General features: G+C 41.5%; 1 protein-coding gene across 4 annotated transcripts in view; it reads right to left on the bottom strand.

The window, feature by feature from the left end:
* The window catches only part of SDK1 (sidekick cell adhesion molecule 1), a 412,596-nt gene that overhangs the window by 71,842 nt on the left and 314,970 nt on the right, over positions 1-25,784 (bottom strand). For all 4 annotated transcript variants that reach the window (XM_056336241.1, XM_056336245.1, XM_056336244.1 and 1 more), the window contains 7 exons: positions 25,094-25,215; positions 16,639-16,748; positions 14,098-14,248; positions 11,950-12,187; positions 5,880-5,995; positions 5,416-5,605; positions 3,322-3,420 (listed from right to left, as the gene is read on the bottom strand). In XM_056336241.1, the coding sequence (XP_056192216.1) occupies positions 3,322-3,420; positions 5,416-5,605; positions 5,880-5,995; positions 11,950-12,187; positions 14,098-14,248; positions 16,639-16,748; positions 25,094-25,215 (1,026 nt within the window). The remainder of the gene's footprint in view (positions 1-3,321; positions 3,421-5,415; positions 5,606-5,879; positions 5,996-11,949; positions 12,188-14,097; positions 14,249-16,638; positions 16,749-25,093; positions 25,216-25,784) is intronic.

Here is a 25,784-nt window from a genome sequence, read left to right as displayed (position 1 = left end):
CGCAACCTTTACTTCAAATGCTACACATTGTTTTTTATCTATTTTTGGAGCAGACGTCACTTCTTAGGAAAGATCACAGAAGTATCCAACGTGAGTAATTTTTACTTTTTCTCTCTGACATTGGCGGCTTCCATGAAGCTCAATATTTCTACTATTGAAAAATGAAAGAGTAAGAACTGTTGAATAAAGACAATGGACTTCAAAAGAGGTGGACTGGGGGAACTGGCAGGTAACACCCCCCTGGGAAGGAATTATAAGGGAAAAAGGAATTCAGGTTAGCTGGCAGTTTTAAAAGAGACAAAATTGGTACAACTATCCCAACGCAGACCAAAGATGTTAAGAGGCCAGTGTGTTTGCATTCAGAGCTTACTAATGACCTGAAAATCAAAACTGAATCTGGCAAAACGTTGAAACGGGACACATGTCTAAAGGAGCATATAAATAGGCAGCACAAGCATGTAGGGACAAAATCCGAATGGCTCAAGTGCAAAGTGAGTTGTAACTTAAAGGGCATCAAAGACAATGAGAAAGATTTTATAAATACATCAGAAATCAGAGAGACAGAAGGAGGACAAGTCAACTAGTGGGAAGAAAAGAAGAGCGCAAGACAGGCAAGACAGAAAAGAACAGAAGGCTGATACCTCCGCTGCTTCATTTACACACACACACACACAAAAGTTGATGCTGACTAGATTCTTAAGGTAAATTAAAGTGACAACAACATAAGCAGGGATGTAGGCTAGAATAGAGAACAGCTTAACGAATACTTAGTTAAGCTAGATGTAATCAAGTCAGAAAGGCCCGATGAAATGTGCCCCGCAGTGCTCATCTAACTAGCTGAAGCCGTCTCTGAATAATTAGCGATTATCTTCAAGAACTTTTGAAGGATAGGTGACATCCCAGAACGCTACAGAAAGGCAAGCAGAGTATCCCATATTTTAAAATGCAGAAAGACCGCCCAGAGGAATTATGGACAAATCAGACTAAACTTCAATACCCAGAAAGATCCTGGGAAAAAAATATGAGTCAACATAAAGTGCCAAGGAACAGCCAATATGTATTTGTCTGGAGCAAATAACAAATATCAAATAATCTGTTTTCCATTTTGACAATGTAATTGGCCAGGTGGGAAGAGTAGATACGACATCAAGTAAGGCTTTAGTGTGGCTGCACACAGCCCCACCAAAAGCAAAAAAAAAAAGAAACAGAATCTAAGAGAAATACTACACATTTTGACATGAACACTTTCAGAAAAAAAAAAAGTCAGAACGTTGTTATCAATAGTTTGCTAACAAACTGGGAGGACATACTAAGCAAGCTCTCATGAGACCTCATGAATGAGTCTGGTTCTGTTCAATATTTTCATTAATGATCTGGCTGATAGAATTGCCAGTCTACTTGCAAACTCCAAAAATGAAACCAAATTGTGAGTGGCTGTGTGCACTTTAGAGGACAAGAGTGTAATTTAAAGTGATCTTGATAATGAGGAGAGATGGTCTGGAATCAGTAAGATGAAATTCAATAAAGGAACCTGCCAATTATCACACTTACAAAGAAAAAGCTTCAGGTACATATAAAAGAGGGATTGACTGACCTGGAAGTGTTCTGCAGTAAAAGGGTAAGAATTAATAGCGGGTCATAAACCTACTTAGCTACACCACCAGTGCCGCAAAAAAGTCGAGTCAGGACAGCAGCAAGTATCCTGGGACATGTTACCGGGATGTGACGGTGCAAGGCATCAGAAACAGCAGACCACAGGCTGAGCATCCAAGCATTCCTTAAGGGACAATTTCCCCTTCCCTCCCAACCCTGCGTTTTTGTGATTTTATCATCAACATAGCAGGAATGAGTAAGAACCAGCTGAGAAGGGGATACACTGCACAAAGCGCTCTGCAAAGACAGCACAGAAGAGAGCTCCTACTCCACCAAGTTTGCAACTTCAGCAACTAAGGCTGACAAAGTGCAGCAACATGAGACATTGGAACACAGTTGGGAAAGCAAAACCTCCTTTGTACTTTCTCATCATTTCTATCAAATGATTTTTTTTTTCCTTAACCACATCCTGTGATTCAAATCCCAGTATCTACTGAGAGCAAGTTCTAGGACACGCAGTTCCTTAAAAAAAGCAACAAATCAAACCCACAAGACAACCTGGAAGCCAAGCTTCCCTGAGCTGCAGAGAAACCCTGTGTGGATCTGTCTCTGACAGCTAATGGCTGCCAAACTTCACACAGGCTCGTTCTTGTGCTCAGAAAATCCCTGCAGCATCTGCCTTCGGGTCCCATTTGATGATATCCCTGCATCGCCAGGATCACTTTGGGAAACTACACACCTAAGCAAATACTGTGAGTTCTTGACTGAAGATTTAAATGCAATGCAAGACCGGTCCTTTATTTAAAGGGATGACACTGAGGCAGGCAGGCACCCTCCACCCAGCAATGGAGGTTTTAGGAAATACTGCTAAAGGTCTACACGCAAGGCTGAGCGGTGGCGGTGAAACCAGAAGCAGAAAGGCCTGGCAGACTGAGAACTGAAAAAAAACAAAACAAAAAACCCAACCCAAAAGCTTTTGCCTCAGTTTTCGGAATTGAGACACAAATCTTTACTCACCAGCTGGAACGACTGTAAAATGTGTTTAACATCAGCAGAGAACACAAAATTGCTGGGTAACTATTAGCTACTTTAATTTTAGAGGCAGGAATGGATCCTTAGGTTGTAAAATTCTTCACGTTTTAAGTACAAGTAGTGGCTGGTGTCCACAATTGCAAAGGCAGCCCAAGAGTTATGGGAGCAGGAAGGTAAGAAGGTTTTCCACAAATTCCTGTCATGCCGTGCTGCCTCTGTCTCCCTTGATGAAAGCCAAATATGAGTTAACTCCCTGTGACCTGTCAGCCAGTATTATGCAAAGGAAGCAATAAAAAGGAAGCAAAGATGAAACCGAAACAGCAGGTGTGCCGGCAAAAGCGAGTGGAGGGAAGGAGGGGAAAATCCAGCTCTCCCTCGCTGCAGCTCCACAGGAGTTTGCCCAGCAGCCAGCCAAATGGGTTACAAACCCAAATGCAGATGGAAAGAGAGACAACAATTCGAACAGTGCCATGAATGACATGTAATTCTGGCTCAGGAAAACACACCGTGGAGCCGGGCAGACTCCCGGTACCACGTCTGTCAGCTGACACCAACATCTCTTCTTTTCTTTAGCCACAGATTTGCTTATGTGTGCTTTCTAATCCAATGTGCAAGGGGAAGGAAAACCCAACAGCTGGAGCTTGCTGTGATCCCCAGCCCTCACCTCCCAGCCCTGCGTTTGCTGCTCTGTCTTACCCAGAATAATCCCATTGGGCTCCTCTGGCGGCTGCCAAACGATCCGTACGGATGTCAGCCTCACCTCGGGGAACACCAGCCTCACGGGCGGCCCGGGGGCTGGAAAGAAAAACAGAAATCAGATCGTGCTAGCATGCATGGCATGTCAGAGGAGGAATTGCAAGTTTTCTGCTCCCCTTGCAGAGAAGGCAGCCGGGGCTGTATCCCACCACCAGCCGCAGATGGTGGGGAGCCCCTATGTATGCACATCATATACATTTATTCTGAGGAATCCTGTCCATGGCCAAATGCCTCCAGCACCCACAGACAACAAACATGACACAGAACCAGTGCACCCTACAGTGTCTTACCCACACCTGTGGAACGTTTAGCAGGATGCTGTGACAAAGGAGCTCTGACCTCTGCGAGAGTTACCCCCACCTCCACAGCCAAGGGGTCCCTGCCAACAGCTGCATCACCACTGGGTAACGCCACATACTGTGGAGCAAGTCACTGAGTTGCCTTTACAGAGAGCTATGTGTCAGCTTAATCCACTTCATACTTGTTGGAATTCAGTAGTATCTCCTCCCCACACCATCAGCACCAGCTTTGAACTGCCTTCTGATTTTACATTCTGATTTTACATGTGCATTTTAAAGACCCGGGTCTGAGCAGGAGAACCGGAGGCAGGTGAGATGCACATTAACACCGACGGCTGGTGGCTGTCCTGACCATCCCAGGTTCGTGAGGTGAGGAGATGCTAATTCATACATTAGTAGCTGCAAAATTTCCCCTTCAGCACAAATTCCACCTGCATTACCCCTGATGATACTTTTAATTAAGTTGCGCCCAGAGGAGACACAACATATTTATGTCAGGGGTATAGAGATGGAAGAACAATTTGTACCATTTGCCAACATGCACTTACGGAGGAAACTGCTATAATGGGGTTATCAAAAACAAACAGTTTTAAATATTTCTCATTATAGTTCGATATGTACATTTCAGTGAGCGCTGCTTCTCTCCCTGCAGAGTTCTGTAACAGTAATTTCTCTTTGTTTCCTTTCAGAGAAAAGCCAAGTCCCCACGCAGGCAGTATGCTGAAAAAACGTCTAAAAAACATCAGGGAGCTGCTGTCCCTGATCCTGCACGCTCCTGCTCCGTCCCTGCACTCCGCAGAAAATGTCTTGGTAAGCCTCAAGCCTGAATGTGTCCTCAGCCCAGCCAAATTACCTTAATGAAGTTGCTTTTAGAAACCAGTACTTATTCCATCACTATTGTGAAAAGATTTTGATGAAAAAGAGAGAGAGGTTTTCTTGTTCATCTTCACTGGCAGCAATAAACAGACGCCTCTCACACTGATATTAACATTCATTTACTACTGAAAAGATAATGGAACTAAAAGTAACTTGAGCATCTGCAAAGCCAAAAATATTTTAAGAGTGGAACTAAACTTCTGCAAGAGTCCCTCAGCAGGAATGCTGCCACCACACCGATGTGGTCAGACAGCACCGGGGCAAGGGGCTGCCTTCAACACACCGAGCTGCACCCCGGAGTCCCTGAGCTCATGGGAAGTGCTGGAGGCAGTTGCAAAAGGAAGCTGGTAGGAATATTTTCCAGGGCCAATGCCTCCTTTTCAGGAGGAAAAAAAAAAAAAAGAGAGAGAATGGATTACTGAAGTTGTAAATACCATATCTCTCCTTCAGTCCAATCAGACTCAATTTGTTTATTGCTTTCAATTGCAGCACTCTTATTTTTTTTTTTTGAGAATGATTGAACTTCAATAGGAATTTATAATTGGCCTTTAAAAAATGTCTTCAATAGAAATTGTCTACACCAAGCTTCAGAGTACAATTTTAGATTTTTTTTTTCCCCCTCTTCATCAGCTGTGGGGAAAGATGAAACAGAGGACTCTGGTTTTCTGTGTTTTTGCCAAATCCTCAGCCCACGATCGATGGAGTAGTGCTGAGTGATACTAGCTAGGCACCCAAGTCCTTCATTGGAAAAAAAAAAATTTAAAAAATTCCAAATAGCCCACACTTGCATCACTGAGAGAAAGCACTGATAAAAGGTTGGCTCAAATAAGATACTTATTTTGGTAACCTTTAAACTTACCATCATCCTTGGTTCTTTCTATGACTGCCGGAGAGCTGGGGACCCCATCTCCGATACGAGTGAATGCCAGCACCTGGATCTCGTAGAGCACGTATTTGCGCAAGGCAGAGAGCAGGAAGGACTGAGTGTGGTTACCTCTCACTATTTGGCTCTTTGGTTCTGAGTCTAAATCTTTTGCTTTGAAAAGTATCTGCAGAATAAATCAATATGAAATGTAGAAAGAAAAGGATTGTTACATGTGGGCTGAAAAGAGGGGGACACATTTTAGATTCTTCCTTTTCACAAAATAGAAAATGAGGTTATATTCACCAATCACCCCTTCCAAACACAGCACGCTTCCTATATCCTCTGTAGCTGACATGAATAATATAACTATCCAGCAGGTGAATAATAAATAGCAAATGCAAAACCATATCCATGTAACGTATTAAAGATTAAATGAGCATGAAACTCCAGCTGCATACCTTGTAACCCAGGATCAGACCATTCTGCTCGGACTCCGGGACTGTGGCCCATGTCAGAAGGATCTGGGTGGAACTCACGGCTTCAGCAGAGACGTTCTCAGGAGGAGCAGAGGGAACTGGAATGACATGGCATCACCAAAAAGCAGAAATAGGTGAGACATACCAGATCATTTTGCTCCATCTCCCTATCTGCTTGGGATTATTCCAGGATCCCATAGAAGAGTATTCCAATCAAAAGGATGGAACAGGTTCCCGGCAACCCCTTCCTCTTGTATTCATCCTACATCATCTTTCTATTTCAGCCTGCTTCACAGTTTCTTGCCAGTTCATCTTAGAAATCACAATGTTTGTAAAGAGCTAAACATTTAATACTAACCAGTGTCTACAGATAAGACAGTAAATACAGTCAGATATGAATAAATTTCAAGTTCTATATATCTGCAGTAATTAGAATTAAGTTTAAATTGCTGGACTTCTACAGAAGTCTATCTCCTAGTATTTCTTTCACATACATTTTATTTCCCTGTGCCAAAAGCGAGAAATCTTTATGAATGGGAGTTTATCTTACGGTACGATCTGTTCGAACAAGAAGTTTTACACCCCCCTGGCTTCCTATATTATCTGAAAGGGAATTATAGCATCTTGTCTAGAGTTAGCAATAATTTCAACGACTGGATTGCACTCCCAGTTCAGTAAGAAGTTCTTTAACCTCTAAGCCTTTTGATTATGTGATAGTGCTCAACATTTGCAATACATCAATTATAGACGGATACATTAATGCAAGGTGTATTTTCAGGGACTGATACAGTGTAACTGAAAGATATGCCTATTTCATTTATGTTGCAAAATTGGCTCTTATGAAACTAGAAACATCATTAGAACGGATGGCACAGGAACACTGTAATTTTCTCTGACTCGAGAGAAAAGCAAACTTGCATTTTCTCATGCCATTAAAACTCTAACTGATGCAGAACCACCACACAACTGCAGGCTTTTGTAGGCAAGCTTAATAGCATGCCATGTTACACAAGCAGAATTTGAGGCTATTTTTAAGAGTTCACATTTTATGCTGCCCTTTTGCATTTATTTTATCCCCCCCCCTTCCTCCGTGGCATTTCCAACATCTGAAGGGTACAGCCTGCTTTAAAGCATGATCCACCTGTCAGACCTCAAGAGAACATTCCCCAAGTTATGTTACACAAGCACTTATGGACAGTAAGGCTTGATTAGGTCCTGAATACATCACAAAAAGGAGCACAAATCTCTGCCAAAAGTAATGCTTTCCTGGCTGTCCGAATGAAAGAACAGATCTGCTGTTTTGAAGGAGAGCTCCTGAAGCTCCTAGCAACACGAACGAGATAATGAATATGACACCAGAATTAATACAAATTAAAAAAAAATTCACACACACACCACCCTTGTGCACTCAAGGTTAACCACAAAGACAGTAATTTCTGAAACAATTTCTCTGCTACCAGTTATGTGGGACATGAAAAACAGAGCATCATCACACAAAACTGCAGTGGACTAAAAATCTAATTTTTTTTTCCCCTCCAATGCTGAAGTGCCTTTTTTTTTTTTTTCTTTTTCCCAAATTTTCTGCTAGATTTATCCCCCACAAGGATATAATTATGTTAAAGGAAAATAGATTGCCAGGAGCCATGAATGTCTTTGGATAGCTGCCATAACTTTATCTGTAGATCTTCACAAAGCTACTCCCACATGAATCACTTCTGGAGAGAGAAAGGGTGGAGGTGGGTTGCAGGAAACCAGGATGCGTAGAGGAAAGGAGCCCTTTCCAGCCACATTTTTTATCTGGTTTGAAGCCTTTCAAGAGAGAAAAAGTTTGTTTGTTTTACAAATATTTCTTTTCCTCTTTAATCAACAGCCATGAGTTTTCCCGAATTGACAGAAGGTGGAAGCTGCGCCCAGGCTGGCCCTGAGCGTACGCCTGCTCTGCGGTGTGTGCACCACCCCGCTGCTGGCGGGGGGACTTGGGAGCTAACGAAGGAGGGAATGGTCTATCCCAAGATTGATGAGCCCAGGTTCCTCTTAATTCCCAGTGACAGCCAGAGCAGCTAAATGTCCTCTCTCGCTGGAAAGGAATCCAAGTCCAATGCCTAAATGGCAAAAAATACTTGCGTTCCTTGAGCGTGCTTTAATTCGCCAGTTCTCATATTAGTGTTGAGAATTTTATTCTAATGGGGCTGGATGAATTCAAGATCTGCAAGTGATACTGTGGATCTTATCGTTGCCAGTCTGTCATCGAGTAACAGACTTTAATCGACCTTTTAAGAATGAACTGAAATGTAACCTTCACTTCTCTGACCCCTTCTCCTCTCTCAGGATACCTTGATTCAAAGAAATTATAGTTTGCTAAGACTAATTACTGGCTTGAGTGAGGCAATAGATCCCTTTTTCCTCTGCAAGCTCCCTTCCCTAACGCTGGTGTCCTTAACTGTTGCACTGAAGACTTTGTTATAAGCTCTAAAGCCACATTCTCATTAGTAGCCAGCAAGAAGAGCACAGAAGCCAAGCAAGAGTGTCCAAAAAAATCTCAGAGCTTTAACAAAATGAACCGGAAACACTGGAACTAAATGACGAGCTAATCCAGCAAACTGCCAGCTGCATGATGTACTTCGGAAGATCAAACGCAGGAAATTATACAGCTACTGGCACTTTGCACTGGAACTTCAATAAGAACTCAAGTTTTTAAGGTTATCCATGTTGGCGTCTAAGATCATGCATCCTCTTTCTACATCTGACAGAGCCACATTTGATTTATAGCAAATGATGCTGGTTTTATGTCTCTAATTGGGCCAAAAGGAGCTTTTAATAAGCTAGCCTGTATTCTGGCTTTCTAAGAAAGCTAGATAGTGGGATGCAGTAGTTCTCTCCACTTTTGCAGCTCATTTTGGCTCAACATCCATCACTGGTTTTTCAAAGTAAAAATGTAAGTGGTGTATTGTACCTCTGACGTCAATTAGGAAGTGCCAATTTAGAGCAACGGTCACGGCAAAAGCAGCATAGCTGCAGTCCGCAACCACTGCCTATAAAACTGGGTCCCACAGGCCAAATCTTCAGCTTGCAGAAACTGACAAATCCCCACAGGGACACCGGACCACAACATGTGAATTATCAGGTGATGCTTCATCACCCCACACAGTAAGTGCTTCATGAAGGTCAGCCTCTGAAGCATCGGGAGGCTGAGCCTTGCCATAGATATGCGAACACACTATTATTTTGCAAGACAAGCATACACATTCATGTAGGTAAATATTAGAAGCCCCAAAAATATTAAGGCACTGTGTTAAGTGTATTTGAGATAAATTGTTTGTAGCTAAAACAAACCAGCCCTGTCAAGGTGGTTCTTATACATTAGAGGTCTTTCGCATTTTCGTGCTTTCTCTGTATTGTATCTACTACCATTGTCAATTTATTGAGTGGAAACTGAGCTTGTTACTCTGCAGTTATTTTACACTGTAAAATTTAATGAGTTATTTAATTTCTAACATTATAAAAACATTTTGGATGGATAAAACCTGTCCTGTTTAAAAATCCTAATTCATCCCCCTCCATCTTCAGCTGCTTGCAACCCTACCCCAGATTTTCATTTTAGGGTTTCCCAACCGTTTTTCAAGCCTGGGTTACCAAAACCTATAGCACTAGTTATTTTCTCATAGTTTCTTTGGTTTCAATATATTTTATAGTCAAGCGCTCCAGAAACTGGCGCATACCTGTAATGGCATGCTCCTTTATTGTTATAGCATGTGTGCTCAGCTATTAGTGATATGATTGCATATCCTAGAATAAACAGCAGTGCTCCAGTACAGCTTTATTTTCAATAAAGATTTTGGACTCCAGTGGCCGCACTGGCATTAGGTACCATGAGCTGATTTAGTGCCTGGGCTCTGCCTTCCCAGGCTCCTTGGACCATGTAAACCACAGAACCGTGAGTTCTGCCAAGGAATCACCATGTGATCCTGGCCAAGGTACCTCTGGCCAGCTGCGAGGGATATTTACGATCTGCAGCAGCAGGCAAAATCAACTTCCCTAAGACACTATCTACAAAACGAAAAAAAAAAATATTTAGGACACTTTAAAGTACTTGGAAAACATAAGCGATAAACAGAATTATTCTTATAGTTCAGAAGACAGACCTAAAAATGCTCTGACCTTTCTCTCTGGCTTTAGATATCTTTTATTTGCATTTTAACCCCATTTGACTGTGCACACAGGTTAGCTACAGATTCCCTGAAGTTCTCTCACGCAGCTTGCCGCTATGCCAGCGCTTCTTGTGTATTCTAAATCAGAGAAGATACAGCCAAAAGCCTGAGCCCTGACTTGCTCTGTTCAAGAAATCAGATGTTCGTATCAAAGAAAACACATGGAAAAAAACAAATGAGTCCTTATGGCCTAGATCACAGCTTTGTGTTATTTTGATCCCAGTTTCTGTGTGCCTCCTACAATCAGTTTCAAGTCAACCTCCTTTTAATACTGCAAGAGAAAATGCCAAATACACACGTAACCTCTGATCTTTAGATGCTGAGCAAGAGCTCTATAATCCTGAGGTTTTATGAAATCACTTAATCTTAGTATTTACTACATCTCAAAAGAAGTGTTTGAAGAACAGCAGAAAGGAGAAAGTGGAGAACGTGGTATCTTTTTATTGTGATACGGAATGCTTCAAAACTATTTTGGCTGGCTCATGCTATCTCTAACTCCAGCGCAAACATGCCTTGTTTAAAATAATGCCGACAATAGCTTTCCAATTACTACTTCCCAAAAAGCAGCACTTTAATGGAGGGGGATGACTTTGTTTAGCCTTCTCCTTGGCTAGTTCAAAGCATAGTTATCTGAACAAGCAGACCAAATCCTGCTGTGCACAGCACGTTCACGCTTTCCACCAAGTAGTGCTGCGTGGTACAGAGTGCACAGACACGGATACGTGCATCTGTAAGTGCAGGGTATGCATAGGATTAAATTCCAAAACATTTTTAATAAGAAAAATAGGAAAAATGAGTAAGAAAAAATATCAGTGTTGAACTTTGCATAAATGCAGGTCACAAAGAGCTTTTATTATTAAACTTTTAAACTATAAATGTAATCAATTTTGTTATTCACTTGCAATATGGATTTTAGTGTATCAGGTGCATGTATGGTATGTTTAGAAATAGGTTTTGTGGAAATTAGCAGCTAGAGAGCAGCTTTTCAAGTTCTGTCTTCACTGTTTTTACTAACAATAATTCACCGTTAACAATATGCTAATATGCTAACAATATTCACAAAATAATACTTGTGTATTATTTTCAAACGTTGTTGCCTGAGATTGAGGGTTTCCTTCTATTTGAAGCCTCTGTGCTAATATGGGCAATTCAGCTAGACAATACGTACTTGTGCTCTAGGTCTATATGCAGGTTATGTCTATATAGCCTTGTACACACAATTTGAAAAGGCAGTTTTGAAAACGTGTCATCAAAAGCTCAGATAATTATTTTATTTCTACAGGGCTAATCAGCTCTCTTAAAATGACTTGTGCCCTTTTAGAAATATTTGGTGCTTGAAATTAAATTTCAGGTAACCACAACTAGTGAGAAAATCCTCCTGACCCTGCAAGTACAAAGGGACAGGGGGAGAATGAGGGGCAAGGGGGTGCTGGGGCAGGGGAGAGGAAGCATGAGAGACCTGCTCAGCCAGAGAAGGCTGCATGCAAACGCCTTGTGTTGTCCATGCTGCTGCCAAACAAGGACAGGAATGGGGAGAGGTTGTTTTGTTTGCTTTAAATAAATAACCTGCAGGTTTATGCATGAAAGCAGAGTAGGAATAAAATAAGTAACTCCCTCGAACGTCTATATGTCTTTTTGCCTTCAGTGCATCTAGAGATGTTTTTTTTTTCTTTCATTTTAGATTTAATGGATCAACAAACACACACAAAACAAACCAAAACAACCAACCAAAAAACCCCACCTGCATCAAAAAAGAAAAAAGCCAACAAAAAAATGAACATGGGGCAGAAAATGCTGAAGTTCTGGGACGTGTCTTCCACAGCAGACACGGTGCTTTGACTTACCAGACTCCCGTGTACGACCCCTCACTACTTCACTCCATGGTCCTGCCCCGATGGCATTGAAAGCCTGGATCTGCAGTTCATACTCTGTCCACTCCTCCAGATCTTCAACGGTGTACTCTCTTTCCAACCGGTCATTAATAACCTTCATCAGGGTGGAAGACGGCAGATCCAAACGCCAGAATTTTATCCTGTACCCCACTGACTCTGGATTGCCATTATACTGTGTGTCGGGGAGGGGCTGGCAAATGACAAAGAAAAGCACAACATTCCTACGTGAAACACATTGCCAGGCTTTCCAAACTATATACCAAGGCTATCTGAACTCGTCTAAGGCCGTATGAAGGCAAAAAAGATCAAGAGGTTGATCTTCTGTCTTATTTATGTTTCATAATCTCTAAATTTCTGTGTTGCTTGAAATTTTCTTTTCATTTTTATCTTTAGTTTTGAACCAAATAGATATGCTTACAGAACTATGCCATTTGCTGTGGGTGTATCAACAGAGATGATATGAATACAATATATTTCAGAGCTTTGTGATTAATTATGGATAGGAATGATAAATTGCTGAAGCATGTGACAAATTCATTTATCGTACACTTTTTTACTGTTTTTACTGACGCTCTGCCTACTCATTTATCAGCAGAGATTTATTCTAGTATTCCAACTCCCCAAGCAATTTCAGAGATTAGAATATGAAATAATTAGCCTACTTCATGAAGTTTAGAGTTTTTTCCCCATAAAACTAACTACATGACGCCACGGATGGGTGAGATTCAGTTCTGAATCACTGGCAAAGCTTGATCCACATGAGCATTTCACAGCTTAGAAGACTGTATTCCACAGGCAAGCAGGGCTAGAAATGTGACCCTTATTCTGTAGGAAGGAATTCCCTGCTCCCAGGGAGACACAGGTCTTGAAAAAAAGATTAAATCATTTCAAATACTGATGTCATTAAGCATAACCATAAGGTGTATCAGGTCATTTTTAGCTGTGGCTCTTGCTCCTCCTGAACCCTGCACACTTTGACTCATGAAAACCAGTTTTCCAGGTAGCACAGCAAGGAAGCACAATCTTAAGAATGTTTTAAAGTCTCTTAAAACAACCTTGAGGCAATTTTGATGGGAGATATATAGGTCTGGATTTAGTACCAAAGGTTTAATGATGTGGGCATGTTATTCATGTGGTAAAGCCAGGAGTGAGTTATGTGGGTCCTATCAAACGAACTGCAGTGGCTTTGCTTTTCAATGAGTAGTGAGGTGACACCTTCAAGTTGGATGTTTGGTCTTTCAAGGTTCTGAATTAAGTGCAGTGTCCCATTGAGGAAATGGAATTATACCTTTCTGAAGGGAGAAAAACCCTTCTGGTTTCTAGCCTGATTTTGACCTCCAGACATAATGATTTTATGCACAGAAAAGCCAACATTTGGGCAAAAGAAAAGCTGTGCTTCATCAACTTCACACCACAGTAACCCCAGTGGAAAATTCTGCCTAACAGGAGAGAAGAAAAACCATCCTGGAGCAGGTTAATTGCCAAGTAAATCCCAGTGAGGCAACTCTGCAGGCAACTGAGACAGTCAACAGGGCACAACAATGTCAGCAATCACTGCATCTTCACAATTAATCATTTCTTTCTACATTTTATCACATAACTCCACATCCTTTCACAAATATAATGTTCCTGCAGGAGTGTAATGTGCAAACTTTGCTGCCCTTGAATCACAGCTGTTCAGTACCTGCAGGATGATTGCCAATGGCCAGCGCGCACCTTCTGGGAATGGTTTTGTACAAAGCAAACAACTGAGCCCTAGGAAACTGCAAACTGGCTTGAGTATTATATTCTTATCCCACGTGTTGACCCAGACTGTGGTACTAGAGAGTCTCAAAAGCCAAGGTTTTACACACAGGCGTATATTCCTCTGATGAAGCAGCAGATATAGTGGCAGTAAGCAATTTAGGTGATTAATAAGGCACTTAAGTAAGTCTCAGATTTCCACCTATTCTGAAAAAGGAAATAATTTTGCTGTTACTCCTTATGCTGAACGCAAGGACAAGGCACTCTGGAGCACTGGCCTGACCCCCTGGGCCAGTAGCTGCACCCCAAGCACTGGTACCCAGCTGCCCTGCACCCCCAGCCCTGCTCGGAGCTCACCACCCATCGCAGCCACAGGCTGGTCTCGCTGGCCGTGCGCACGGTGACGCTCCCAGGGGCAACATCTGGTGGCGCCTGCAGCGTCTGGATGACTCGGGAGGGCTGGCTGAGCGGGCTGGGACCCACCACGTTCACCTGCTGCATCCGGAACCTGGAGCAAAGGAAAGATGCAGTGCATGCTCTACCAGCTCAGCGAATAGCACCTCTCTTTCCAGAATAGGAAAAAGATGGAAAAATACAAATTAGGTCTTTCTAAATGTTCTACAAAGGTCGTTGCATGCAGGTCCCCTTGGTATTCACTGCTGAATGCTTTATGGTAACTGCTTTCAGATCCTCTCAGGTATTAAAAAAATGAAAATGAGATTAGCTTAGGGTCTATTAGAAACTGAGGTATTTGTGTGAGAAATTTATGTTAATTATAGCAGGTCTGATGAGCTTATGCTAGCAGTAAGTGATTTTCTCTTCCAACGCTTGTACAATACATTCAGAAAGGTATTAAAATATCAAACTTTGGATATTCTCATTCCTTGTCAATATAAAAAATATACTAGTGATAACATTTCCCCTCAATTACTGGTTGAAAGAAGCTGATTTATCCCCGTGCTGCATTTTCAGCCTTCCTGCACAAGAAAGATTAAGTTATTTAATATGGCTATACGTCTTTAAAAAATACCCTGTCTGCTTGAAACCATCCCTTCTACAAAAGAAATCCCTATTGGGTCACAAAAGATTTAGAGAAATCTTTTTTCCAGGAAGCACAAAATAATTAAGACGTGCTGTACATTTCAGATACTCTCACCCGTCACAAGCAATTAGCGGTATCCAGCACTGGCACATAAATACATGACCTGTTCATACTAAACAATTTTTGGACCTAATGACAGAGCTTGGGAAAAGGGTGAGCTAGCCAATATAGTTGCATTTGTTTATCTGCTCTGATCTCCCTAGAAAATGCATTAAAGGAAACACATTAAACAAATGCTGTCCTTGATTTCACTCTCAGACAGTGGCACAAAATATAGAGAAGAAGCTGGCCGATAAATATGCAGTCTGATAATTAGCTCTGGCAATGTATTTCCTTGGTGGGCAATGACTAAAGCTGACCAGAAGACAACAAAACCATTCGACAACAACTTTCTAAGTTTCAAAAAAATAATATACAATTGCTTAATACTGAAATAAAACCAAAAAAGCTCGTGTCTGTGCATGCATGAGAGAAAAAGACCAGGCAAAATTCAAGGGGCTGCTTAGGATGGAAAAATCAGAGGAGAGCTGGAAGTGTAAAGATTCCTGTATAACTGGGATCACTCCAGAATTCAATGGATGCAAGAGAGATGCGGGATGTAAAATAAACCAAAAAGTTTAACAACGGAAAAAAAACCAACCACCCCAAATTCCTCATAGTCTTCCTCAGGATTTTTTATCCCAAAGACATTTCTCCATACCCCTGCTCGGTGTGCAAGTCTTTCCTATTTTGCATGGACGTTGAACACTGAACTCTGGTTTGACCTGCACTTTACTATTCACCTCTGCTTGTTCAGCTTGAAGGATCCGCCTTTATGAGGGCAGCAAAATCTTCTCTAGCTGAAGATAATTTTCCTAAACCTCTGCCCAAGCTCAAAATTTTCAAAGAGCCTTTAGTAAAATGTTTAGCTCTAGAGGATAAGGTGTAAAACACTTCAGAGGAGAGTTTGTGAGAAATTCACTATGTTCCTAGGCTTCTGACTAAAGGAAGAAAATTAGTGTACCAGCACTGAGTTAGCTGTAAATTATACAAGCTTTACTCTGTTGCTCCTGCTACTGGCTCACAGCAGCACATGGGCTGGCTAATACGCCCTTTAGCCAGCGCAGAATGGAGAAGGTTCTGGTAAGCTGATTTAACACTTGCCGCTATATCTCGTTGCAACCAGGCTTTACATTAGCAAGCTACTGCATGAAAGTATTTTTCATTAGGATTGAGTACCTCAAATTCTCAAATCTTGTCTATACTAAAGCAACGCATCACTTGAATTGATTCAAAAAAATCAATCTCGTTTAACTGGGGTGCACCCATCACGTAGATTCACTTCAATCAGTTCCAGCATTGCATATATCTATTAAGCTTAACTTTGTAAATTCTTATAAACAAAGGTTTCATCTCACTGATGTTACCAAATTAAGCTAAGTCAATAAAACAATGCTTAAACTGATGTAAATATGTAATTACACGTTTGCAACAGTTTAACTACAATTGATTTGTCACTGACTGATGTTACACTGGTGCACCCTTTAGATGAGGGAAGTCAGAGGATATCAGTTTCTCGTAACAGCATTTCACTGTGCACTTGGGTTTCCTTTTTCACCTTACAAATCGTATTGTATGTAAATCACAATTTAAAATATAAGACAAGCAATTTTAAGTATAAACGATGAAAACAGAAAACCTTTTCCCTTTTGTTCAGATTATAAGCCACAGCCAGCTGTTTCTGATTAGGAAAGCTGTTGCATGCTGCTATTTACTAATTTTTTTCCATGCTGCAGCTAATTACCTGCTGTTCTTACCTGTAATGAGTGTAAGGAGTAAGGTTTGGTACTTCCAGCATCTGAGCATCAGGTTCATTCTCCACCTCATGAAGATTCACCCACTCTTCTTCATCACCCAGGACACCAACCTGTTCATGGGAAAGGTAAGAAGGAATACAATACAGACTATATATATATATATATATGTATCTATCTCAAATAATTTTATACATATAACCTCTTTCACAATGTATGTCACCATAGCAGTGGAAAGACAAATGCTTCTAAACATATATTATCCACTTAATATTAATTTTTATATGACAAGGCACTAGTTATTTGTAAAGCAACAACACAGCCAAGTTAGCCAAGTTTCCTTGTACCTGTTGGGACTTCATCAGGATCCTCTGATAAGATCTCTTCCAGAAAAACACCATGAGAGCGCTAATACCCTGTTCAATCTCGCTGCCACAATACAAAAGTATCAAGAAGTAATATAAGAAAATGAAAAATAGCCTTGATAATAACTCACGGGAGCTGATGCATACTAAGTAAGTCTCAATGGAGGCAAAATGCCACAGAAATGAAGACAGAGAAACAAGAACAAAGTCAAAGAACAAAAACGTTTTAACCTCATCTGCTGGTCTGCACTTTAGACCAGACTTTTCCATGTGCAATCCTTTGTCTTAATTAATTACAACATGTTACTCAACGCCATCCCTCAGCTACAGCAGTCTTAGAAGGGACAAAATGGTGATGAGAACAGAGAGCATTACTTTCCATACAGCTTTCTGGAGATAAAATGAAGATGAATCAGGGCCTAAAAGGAAGCCAACAGGGCATGACAGCCAGGCCAGTATGTGACCCGGGCCCCGCAGACGCCGTGCCAGCAGCCCGGGTGGTGTGTGTAAGCATGGCAGGCATGCGGAGAAGGAGACAGAAAAGGGGTGGCGTGTGGCTGGGCTTCACAAGCGTTGAGACACAGGAGATCTTGAACACGACTCCATGATGTGATTCCTGAACACTGTGCACGATTACCCCCATGTTTCAGCCCTAGGACATTTAGTGCAGCTCCCTCGGCCTACCCCGGCGCCCACAACCGCGGGCTGAAGGATACTGGGGGGTACAGGGGCAGCTATGCCCTTTCGTGTCTGTCTACAGACTTCATATCCACAAAGATGCCTAATCCTTTTTTTAACTTACAGACACTATCTACTCCTACAGACTGCTGTGGCAACAAATTCCAGAAGCTCACAACACGCTGTGTAAAGAGCTATTTGCTTTAATCTTTTTTAAACAGATCCCTTACAAGTTCTGTGGACAAGTTATGGCCACAGACACTGCCAAAGCGCTCGATAGGCAACCCAGCCCAAAGTATCCAGCACACCCCAAGTGCTTCAAAGAGAAAATTAGGTTTCATTCACTCATTATTTTTTTTTCCCCTTCAGGAGAAGCAGCCTGATTTATTTATAGATGTTTTAGTTCTTTGCTCACCCAGGATTTGATGTGCTGCATATTTATGTTTGTGCATGAAGAAATGACACACGGCAATTTAGGCCAAAGAAATAAGTCCTGCATTGCACTGGTGAAAAGAAGCCTCCGTGAGCTTCCCAGCAGAGGGCTGGCTTTCAGAGGGACATGGTTGCACAGGTCTTGATGGGCCTTTCAGCCTTTTTGGTTATCAAGGACACTGCCACACATCAAACAACATTTAAAATAGATGTCAGTGAAGATTACGGGCCTTTTAAAATCCCCGGTCCCAACTGGGCTTCATAAATTTTAGCAAACTCCATGGATGCAAAAGCATAAAGGAAGCAAGTTGAGGCAGGTCTGCGTGGTAAAACAGAGCAGCCCTAAACTGAACCCAGAGAACAGAGAGATGATCAGGAAAATTAAAAAAAAAAACCAAACCCAAACCAAAAAACCTACACAAACAAAGAAAGGAAGAGATGGTTGATTTCAGTCAAGGAAATCGAGAACACTTTTTAAAAGGGTTTTTGATTAATACTGTAGAAAGTCTATAGTAAATGCTTATTTTTGCAAAACTCCTGGCTCTTAACAGCATCACTTCAAAGTGCTGCAGTAATTGTATAGCAAAATCCATGGTGCTTTGGAAGCTGCAAATAATCTCCAGTAGCGAGTTAGTCATCTTTTTGTATTCTAACAACAGTAAGAGCTTTTTAAAATATTTCTTGCATAGCAAAAAAACCCCTCCAAAACCAACCACAGGTTTCATTTGTTCTGCAGCAGCAGGCAGGTCATTAATACACATTAAGGACCACATGGTTCAGACCCAGAGGCCCACAGAGCTGTGAACAATTGACATTGACTCAAGCTTGAGAGGACTGCAACCCCCCCCACCTGTTTTGCAGCTAGGCATTTACCAGCTGGCTGCAAAGGTGGAAATATTAAGGATCTTTTCTGATTGAGAAGAAGCAAAAGCTTCTGTGTGCCCAGGACTATGGCAAGCCCCTTGAAAGCCACCACAGGAGGCAGCTTTCTGGTTATGAATGCTTTCCCTGGTAGGAATGATGGGTGCAGCCTACGAGCAAATAGCAGATGCCAACCAAGCCAGGCATCTTGATGGTTCCCAAGCTCAGGAGCCAGCTGGCAAACAGGCGGCCACTACCTGTACTGGGAGGTGGGGGACCCTGGGAAAAGCAGGAGCCCAGCCAGTCCCAATTCACTGCTTTTAAGACGTTTTTTTGCTGAAAGGTAGTGACAGGGAGGCAGGAAAAAAAAAAAAAAAATCAACCACAGGCATAGTTCTGTGATTCAGCAAAAGGTTTTAAGAAAAATGTATCAGGGAACTTGCTTTAGTTAGAATAACACCTTGTAATGTTCTCAGTATCTGGTGCCAGCATTTGAGAAACTAACTCAAATGGTTAGCTCTTCTACTGAAAACAGTAATATATTTTAAGAGTGTGTTTCTTGTGTGAGGAGATTTCCCAATCCAAGAGGATTGAAAGGCGGATGGCTGTAGGGTAGCTTGGTGACCAGCCCGGCGACTTCTGCATGACCTCTGTCTGACTTGCGTGGCCAAGCAATTCTAGGTCAATGTCACCCAAAACAAGTTTCATTTATTTAGCAACAATATCAGAAAGGAGTCTTGGAAGAGAACCTTCAGTGATGGATTTCTATATTTTCAACTTCTGCAAGATCTATAGTAGATTACCAAGTTCCAGGCTCTTGAAGGAAAAGGAAATTATTTTTGTTGAAACACTCTGATGTCAGATCAGAGGAATCGTATCAGTTTCAAGAATCAGAGTACAAAGAGATTCCCACGGGGCAAGAAGAACTATGGGCAGTGGTAAGGATCAAAGAGTCCTTTGAGGGGCAAAGAGAGTCCACTATGAGCTGCTCTGCATAAAATGAAGTTAACGTCGAGGCTTCTCTTTTGCCACTGTGTTTTGGATAACAGCGCATGCAAACATCAGAAAAGGATCATGTTTGTTGACAGATGCACACAGAGTCATGCACACATTGTTTTAGGAGGCAGATAAGAACACCAACTGCTTTTCTGTTACGGTCAGCCGAAAAAAACCTTAAGAAAGGCTCTCTGCATCTCAGCAGTTCTCCACGCAACAGGGCCACCATCCACAGGGGACCTCAGTACTGCCACAATAAACACACCTATGTCCACCAAGACACTTCATGTAACTCTCAATACCATCAGCCATCACAAATCAGCACATATTCATCCCCATCTCTCAGCAGTTCCCAAGGCACTACATTCAATAAAAGGGCACATTCATTTATTACAGCAATGAGACAGTATTAAACAACACTGGAAGTGATGTCAGAACCCTTTACTTCTCTATGCATTTGGTTTCTCCATTTCTAAAAAGGAAAATGTTACATATTTTATAAAGTGACTTAACGTTTCCTGATTGAATGCACTATTATGAGCAAAGTTGCAGGATTTTGACTTAAATGAAACAAAAAATAATTAAAATTTGGAATGAAAAAATAATTTGCTGGGGTATTTTCTGTAAGACAGTAATGCTTCCCAAATTTTGAACGGTTATGAAGTACTAACTGCAGGAAAGGAAAACACAATGTTTCTGTACATTATAGAGGTACCCTGTGTTCTGCTATAGTTCAAGATATGTCAGACTTTTCATTATAGAGGTCCATAACTCACACATTTGAAATCACTTTGGGAGAAATTCGGTTCACAGGATGTCAGCATGGGTGCAATTTTTTTTCTTACAAAATCCTTAAATCGATTCAGCCATTTCTGATTTAAAGATTGGCAAAGGCATAAAATTGTCAGAGTTTCAGACACTTTATTTACCAGCTCTGAAGTAAAAATGACAACAAGAGAATCACCTCATACAACGGATGAATCCTATCTGGGTCACTGACTTAACCCACGAAACCTGATAAATTCATGGTTAAAAGTTACAGACTTACTTTCCCAACTCACAGCTTTACAAGTGAACGCAGTGGTACTACTTAAAGGGTTTTACTACTTTAAAACTCTCCTACTGCTCACCATGATATTCATACAAAATCTCTTTCAAAATGGCAGAAAGACTTCAAGCCAAACCACTTTCTTTATTAGCCCATACACTCATGGCTCCATGACTCGCGATAGCTCTTCACCAGTGGCCTTAAGCCATTCATTCCACAGGTCTTCTCTTGCCTCAACACCACCACTAAGCACCACAAAACCACATCAAAATTGGCAGAAGGTAGCCCAGCTTTTCTAATTAGCCCAGCAGCCGCCAAGGCTCTGTCCTGATGATATCACCTATGTCCTTTGCCTGACAAAACCCCAGGAAAAATCCAGTCTGAGAAAAATATGCTGAAACTGGATTGCAGCAGATAGAGTGCAAACGTGGAACCACGTGAACAACAACAGGAATTCACGATCATTCTTGGTTGCCAATTGCCAGAAAAAATGTTTATAATCTATACTCTAACTGCATCTGAGAGTACAGGACGGTTGGAAGGATTTACTGACATTTTTGGGGATGAGCACGTTACCTGTGAGTGTCAGTGCCACAAGGCAGTTACTGCTGGTCCCTCTGACCAAGTGTCAGCAGAACCTTTATATCACATTAGACCCTCTTCTCTTTAAATTATACTGTATGTAATGCAAAAACAATATTAGAAATATTTTTTAAATAGCATTGGTACATTTTTGTAGTTATCCATTTGGAAATCCAGTTTCCTCCACTCCTCTGAGTCCAATGTAAAGAAGAAAAACAAAGAGTCTGGTGATTTTTAAGAAATCCCTTCAGAAGTACAGAATGTAGCTTCACTAGAAACACAGAAATAGGATTTTTGATGCTTGATATTTCAGTACCTACCAACACTACAATCTTAAAGACCTGATTCCCCTCTCATGTTCGTTGACATAATTGAGAATTAGTTCCACAGTGGCTCCCATGAACTTAAACCCCAGCACAAAAAGCAGAAGCCAAGGCCAGATGTACAAAATTTCACGTCAACTGGAATTCCCAGCTGTGTTTTGCACCTAAATTGTTCATGAAGTATCAGACTTCAAAAAATGGCACCCAGCCAAAATGGAAGACTTGGAAGATTTTCTAGACCTGCCCTTATGAAGGAAGCTTTCTACCACACAGAGAAACCAAGGTGGCAAACCTGCTGGCGGCAGGCTGTTTGGGTGGGAATAGAGAAGAGCTGAAGTTTGTCTGTAAGGACTCAGACACGGAGAGTAAAGGGGATATTCCCAGTAGAGATGGAAGAGATGATGTAATACACAAGGGATGTCCAATGCAAAGCCACCACCCAGCTGTACAGGGGGGGACGCAGATGAAGTACACGACAGCAGCCAGTAGTTGTTGGTCACGCTTTGCCATGAAGACACCAGCAGCAGAAGTACAGTGCAAAGAGAACAGAGCTGTGTAGGAGATCAGCTTGATTCTCCTCCTCCCAGGACAGATCGTGCTGTACGAGATCTTGTACTAACTACAACATGGTTTTTTTTTCCCAAGCTATTGGCTGTTTTCTGCTACTCTGCACCTTGTTGCAAACTTTCAGGAAGGCTAATGGTCAAAAAATGTGCAAATGGGTAGAGATGTAGTCCCCATACCTGCTCAGAGAGAATCTTTATTCTCTAATTTAACTGATTAATTGCAAAGTACACTAGAACATACAAATTAAGGGTTTAAATGTGATCCTATCGCTCAGCAACACCACCTGTTTTAAAATCACATTATGCAAGCCCACACCTTAAGTGGTTTTTAATTTAATGATAAGGCATGAAACACTTGACAGTGCTATTAAAGGCTGTACATGGGCCAGTGAATGAAAGATCCTGAAAGAAAAAATCCTCCATACGTTTCTGTTTAGAAAATACCACTGTAGGTTGGGTATAACTGCTGCCCTTCAAGCTAACCTAGTCCTAAGGAACAAAGATGGTTGTCCATGCCAAAATACACATTGCAACAGCAGCCTACATCCCAGCACAGACATCACCGCTTGGAACAGAGTATGTGGAAGGCACAAGTGAATGCTGGGGTGTCACTGGCATCTGTTTTGTGAAGGCTTGTGTGCCTTTGAAAGGTAGGCAGGGAAACCTGTGCAGTCCAGAGGGCAGGTCCAAGGCAACTTAGGTCCAAGTCAGGACAGAAGCATTCCCCCTTTCATCTCTGCTCCCACTGCCATGTCTCCATCCCCTGTCCTTGCAACGGTGCTCTTCTGATCACACGTGGCCTGCACAGAGTCAATCTGTCTGAAACTCATTTGTTCTCGGCTGGACCAAGTCTTGTAGCAGCTCCAGGTATGATCACACCAGAATCAGTGCACGCAGAAGGCAGGAGTAAGGAAGTCTTGGTAAGAGTGATGGGGATGAAAAGAAGGAATGAGAGCAGGACAACAAGAACTGTGGTTTGGATTGACTGAAGGTGCTGCAAAATCCCACTTTAAGAAAGAATTTGAGTAGAGTGTTGGCAGAAAGGGGCTGTGAACATAGGATTACATGCAGCTGTTACCTGGAAACAGGATTTACTTCATCCTTAAGGAGTCACTAATTTCTCTGCATACACAAAAAGATTTTTGTTAATCATGTGAGCAGGATTTTTTTTTTTTTTTAACTAAACCCACTTTGAACAACTTTTCTTGTTATGCCAAAGCTAAACAGTGAGGTACGGTGCAGAAGGAACTTGCAGGGTAGCTGTGGTGAAAAGAACTGCCCAGACTCCGCAAAGACTTTGGCTGTGCTCCTGCCCCAAATGAAGATCTCTCATTCCTGGATCCAGGTTCTATCAGAACCACTAACCCCTTGACTTTCCTAGCAATGCATGAGATGTTGATGAGGGTCTGTGAACAAGAAAGTTCCTCTCTTCCCTTCCTGCATGCCAAGAACCCTCTAACCACTATTTGTACCCAGGGCTCTTCAAGGATGCAGATGAACATCGTGGTAATTACTATCACTGTTTTAAAGCATTCACATTTACTTCACTTTGGTGGCGTTCTGCAACTCACAGAATTAACTGATCTCTAGCAATATCAAAGTGGTGCTCCACCACAAAAATGCTTCTCAGAATGTGCCAAGCCACCATATTATGGGCGTGGAGTGTTTAATTCCATGATATGCAATAGTGTGTATGTAAATGGTACAAAATGTACCAACTCGTTCACAGCGATCTCATTACCAAGTGAAGTGATTGTATCAACACGTCCAAGTGGTGACGGTGATTTAAGAAGTCCAACATTTGGTCTTAAAAACAGATTATATTATTTATAAAGCTCTGTGGGTGGAAAGGAAGAAGCAAATCTCATCTGTCAGAAGAACAAATGAGGAATATATAACTCTTCCAAGGCATAATGACAGCAGAAAGAGGGATATTGTTTAAATCCGATGAAGAAGAGAATTCATCCTATTCACATCTAGAGGCCTGGATAGAAAAACTCAGCACAATCCATTATAAGAGAAAAACACACTCAGACTCATGAATAATGGTATCTTTACTGTTCAGTGCAATTCTTCCTATACTTCTGACTAAGATAATTCCAGGTTTGCACCTGGTTTGAAAATACACCTAACAGAACCTAAACACAGGTTTCAAATTCTTTTTTAAATAAATGGATGGACTTAAGTTTTGCTGTATGTGTTGCTGATGATGCATTTGGTGTTCTTCTGAACGTAAGCAAAGCTGCTTTACAAAAACCCACATAAATTATTTAAAGGATAAGCATTCTCACCTTTGTATACATATATATATATACATATATATAAAATATCTACATTTTTTTGTTGTTGTTCCTTTGAACAGAAGCTACAGCATTCACATGATCCTTTTCTCACTGGCTCCTGCACAGACATTTCTCAGCTAAGCCTCTCGAGCTCCCTTGCATTCCCAACCTTTCCAGGAACCCCTGCACAGCTACCACCAGGACATTTACTGAAGAGCTTTGATCCAAAAGTAAACAAAAACTGTAATCTAAACAACAACTCACTGTCTAGACCATTTTTAAGCCTTCAGAAACTTCATAAAGAGCTAATTTGTGAGGGACGTACCTGGCCTTCGACTATCCACTTGGAGATGGAGGTTTTGCCATCGTACCCTGGGCGGAACTGAAGCGTGGCAGAGCGAGGGCTGATGTTGGAAATCACCAGGTTGGATGGAGCACCTGGAAGTTCTGAAGAAATAGAAATGGGAGGTGGAAACGCTCTTTGTCTTTGGCCTGGTAACACAGATTGACATTCAGTGTTGCAGCATATAAAATACCTTGCTAACAATTATAATAAGGAAAATAGCTGTTGGTTGTTTTTTTTTTCTTTTTGGCAGAGCATTACATACAGCGTTACTATTTCTGCTGCTCTGAGAATGCACCACATTTTTATAGATTGAACGAGAAAAGAAAGCGCCCATCTACAGAATTACAGCTACTGTTTTAGAGAAGCTGCTCAACTGACAAAGCATGATGGCTCAGCGGGGAAGGTACTTCCCAGCTCCACATCTGCCAGTCACTTGCCAGGTCACCTAATCCCACAGTACTTCTCTTTCTCCAGAATGAAATGTCAATAATTTGCATTTACTTCTTAGAGTGAATACAAGTTTAATGTATTAACAACAGAAAAAGACTCAAAAGTTTGGGTAGTGTATGGGGAAGATTGTGTGATTCTTGTATTGACCTGTAATAGATGGGGTTTAGAGGGCATTTCTGATGCCTGAATAAAGTAGATAATTTCTTTAAAAAATTCTTGC

The sequence above is a fragment of the Falco biarmicus genome, chromosome 4 (genome assembly GCF_023638135.1).
Source record: "Falco biarmicus isolate bFalBia1 chromosome 4, bFalBia1.pri, whole genome shotgun sequence".
Lineage (NCBI taxonomy): Eukaryota > Metazoa > Chordata > Aves > Falconiformes > Falconidae > Falco > Falco biarmicus.
The sequence above is the reverse complement of the archived record's forward strand: the minus strand, read 5'-3'. Positions and strand labels throughout refer to the sequence as shown.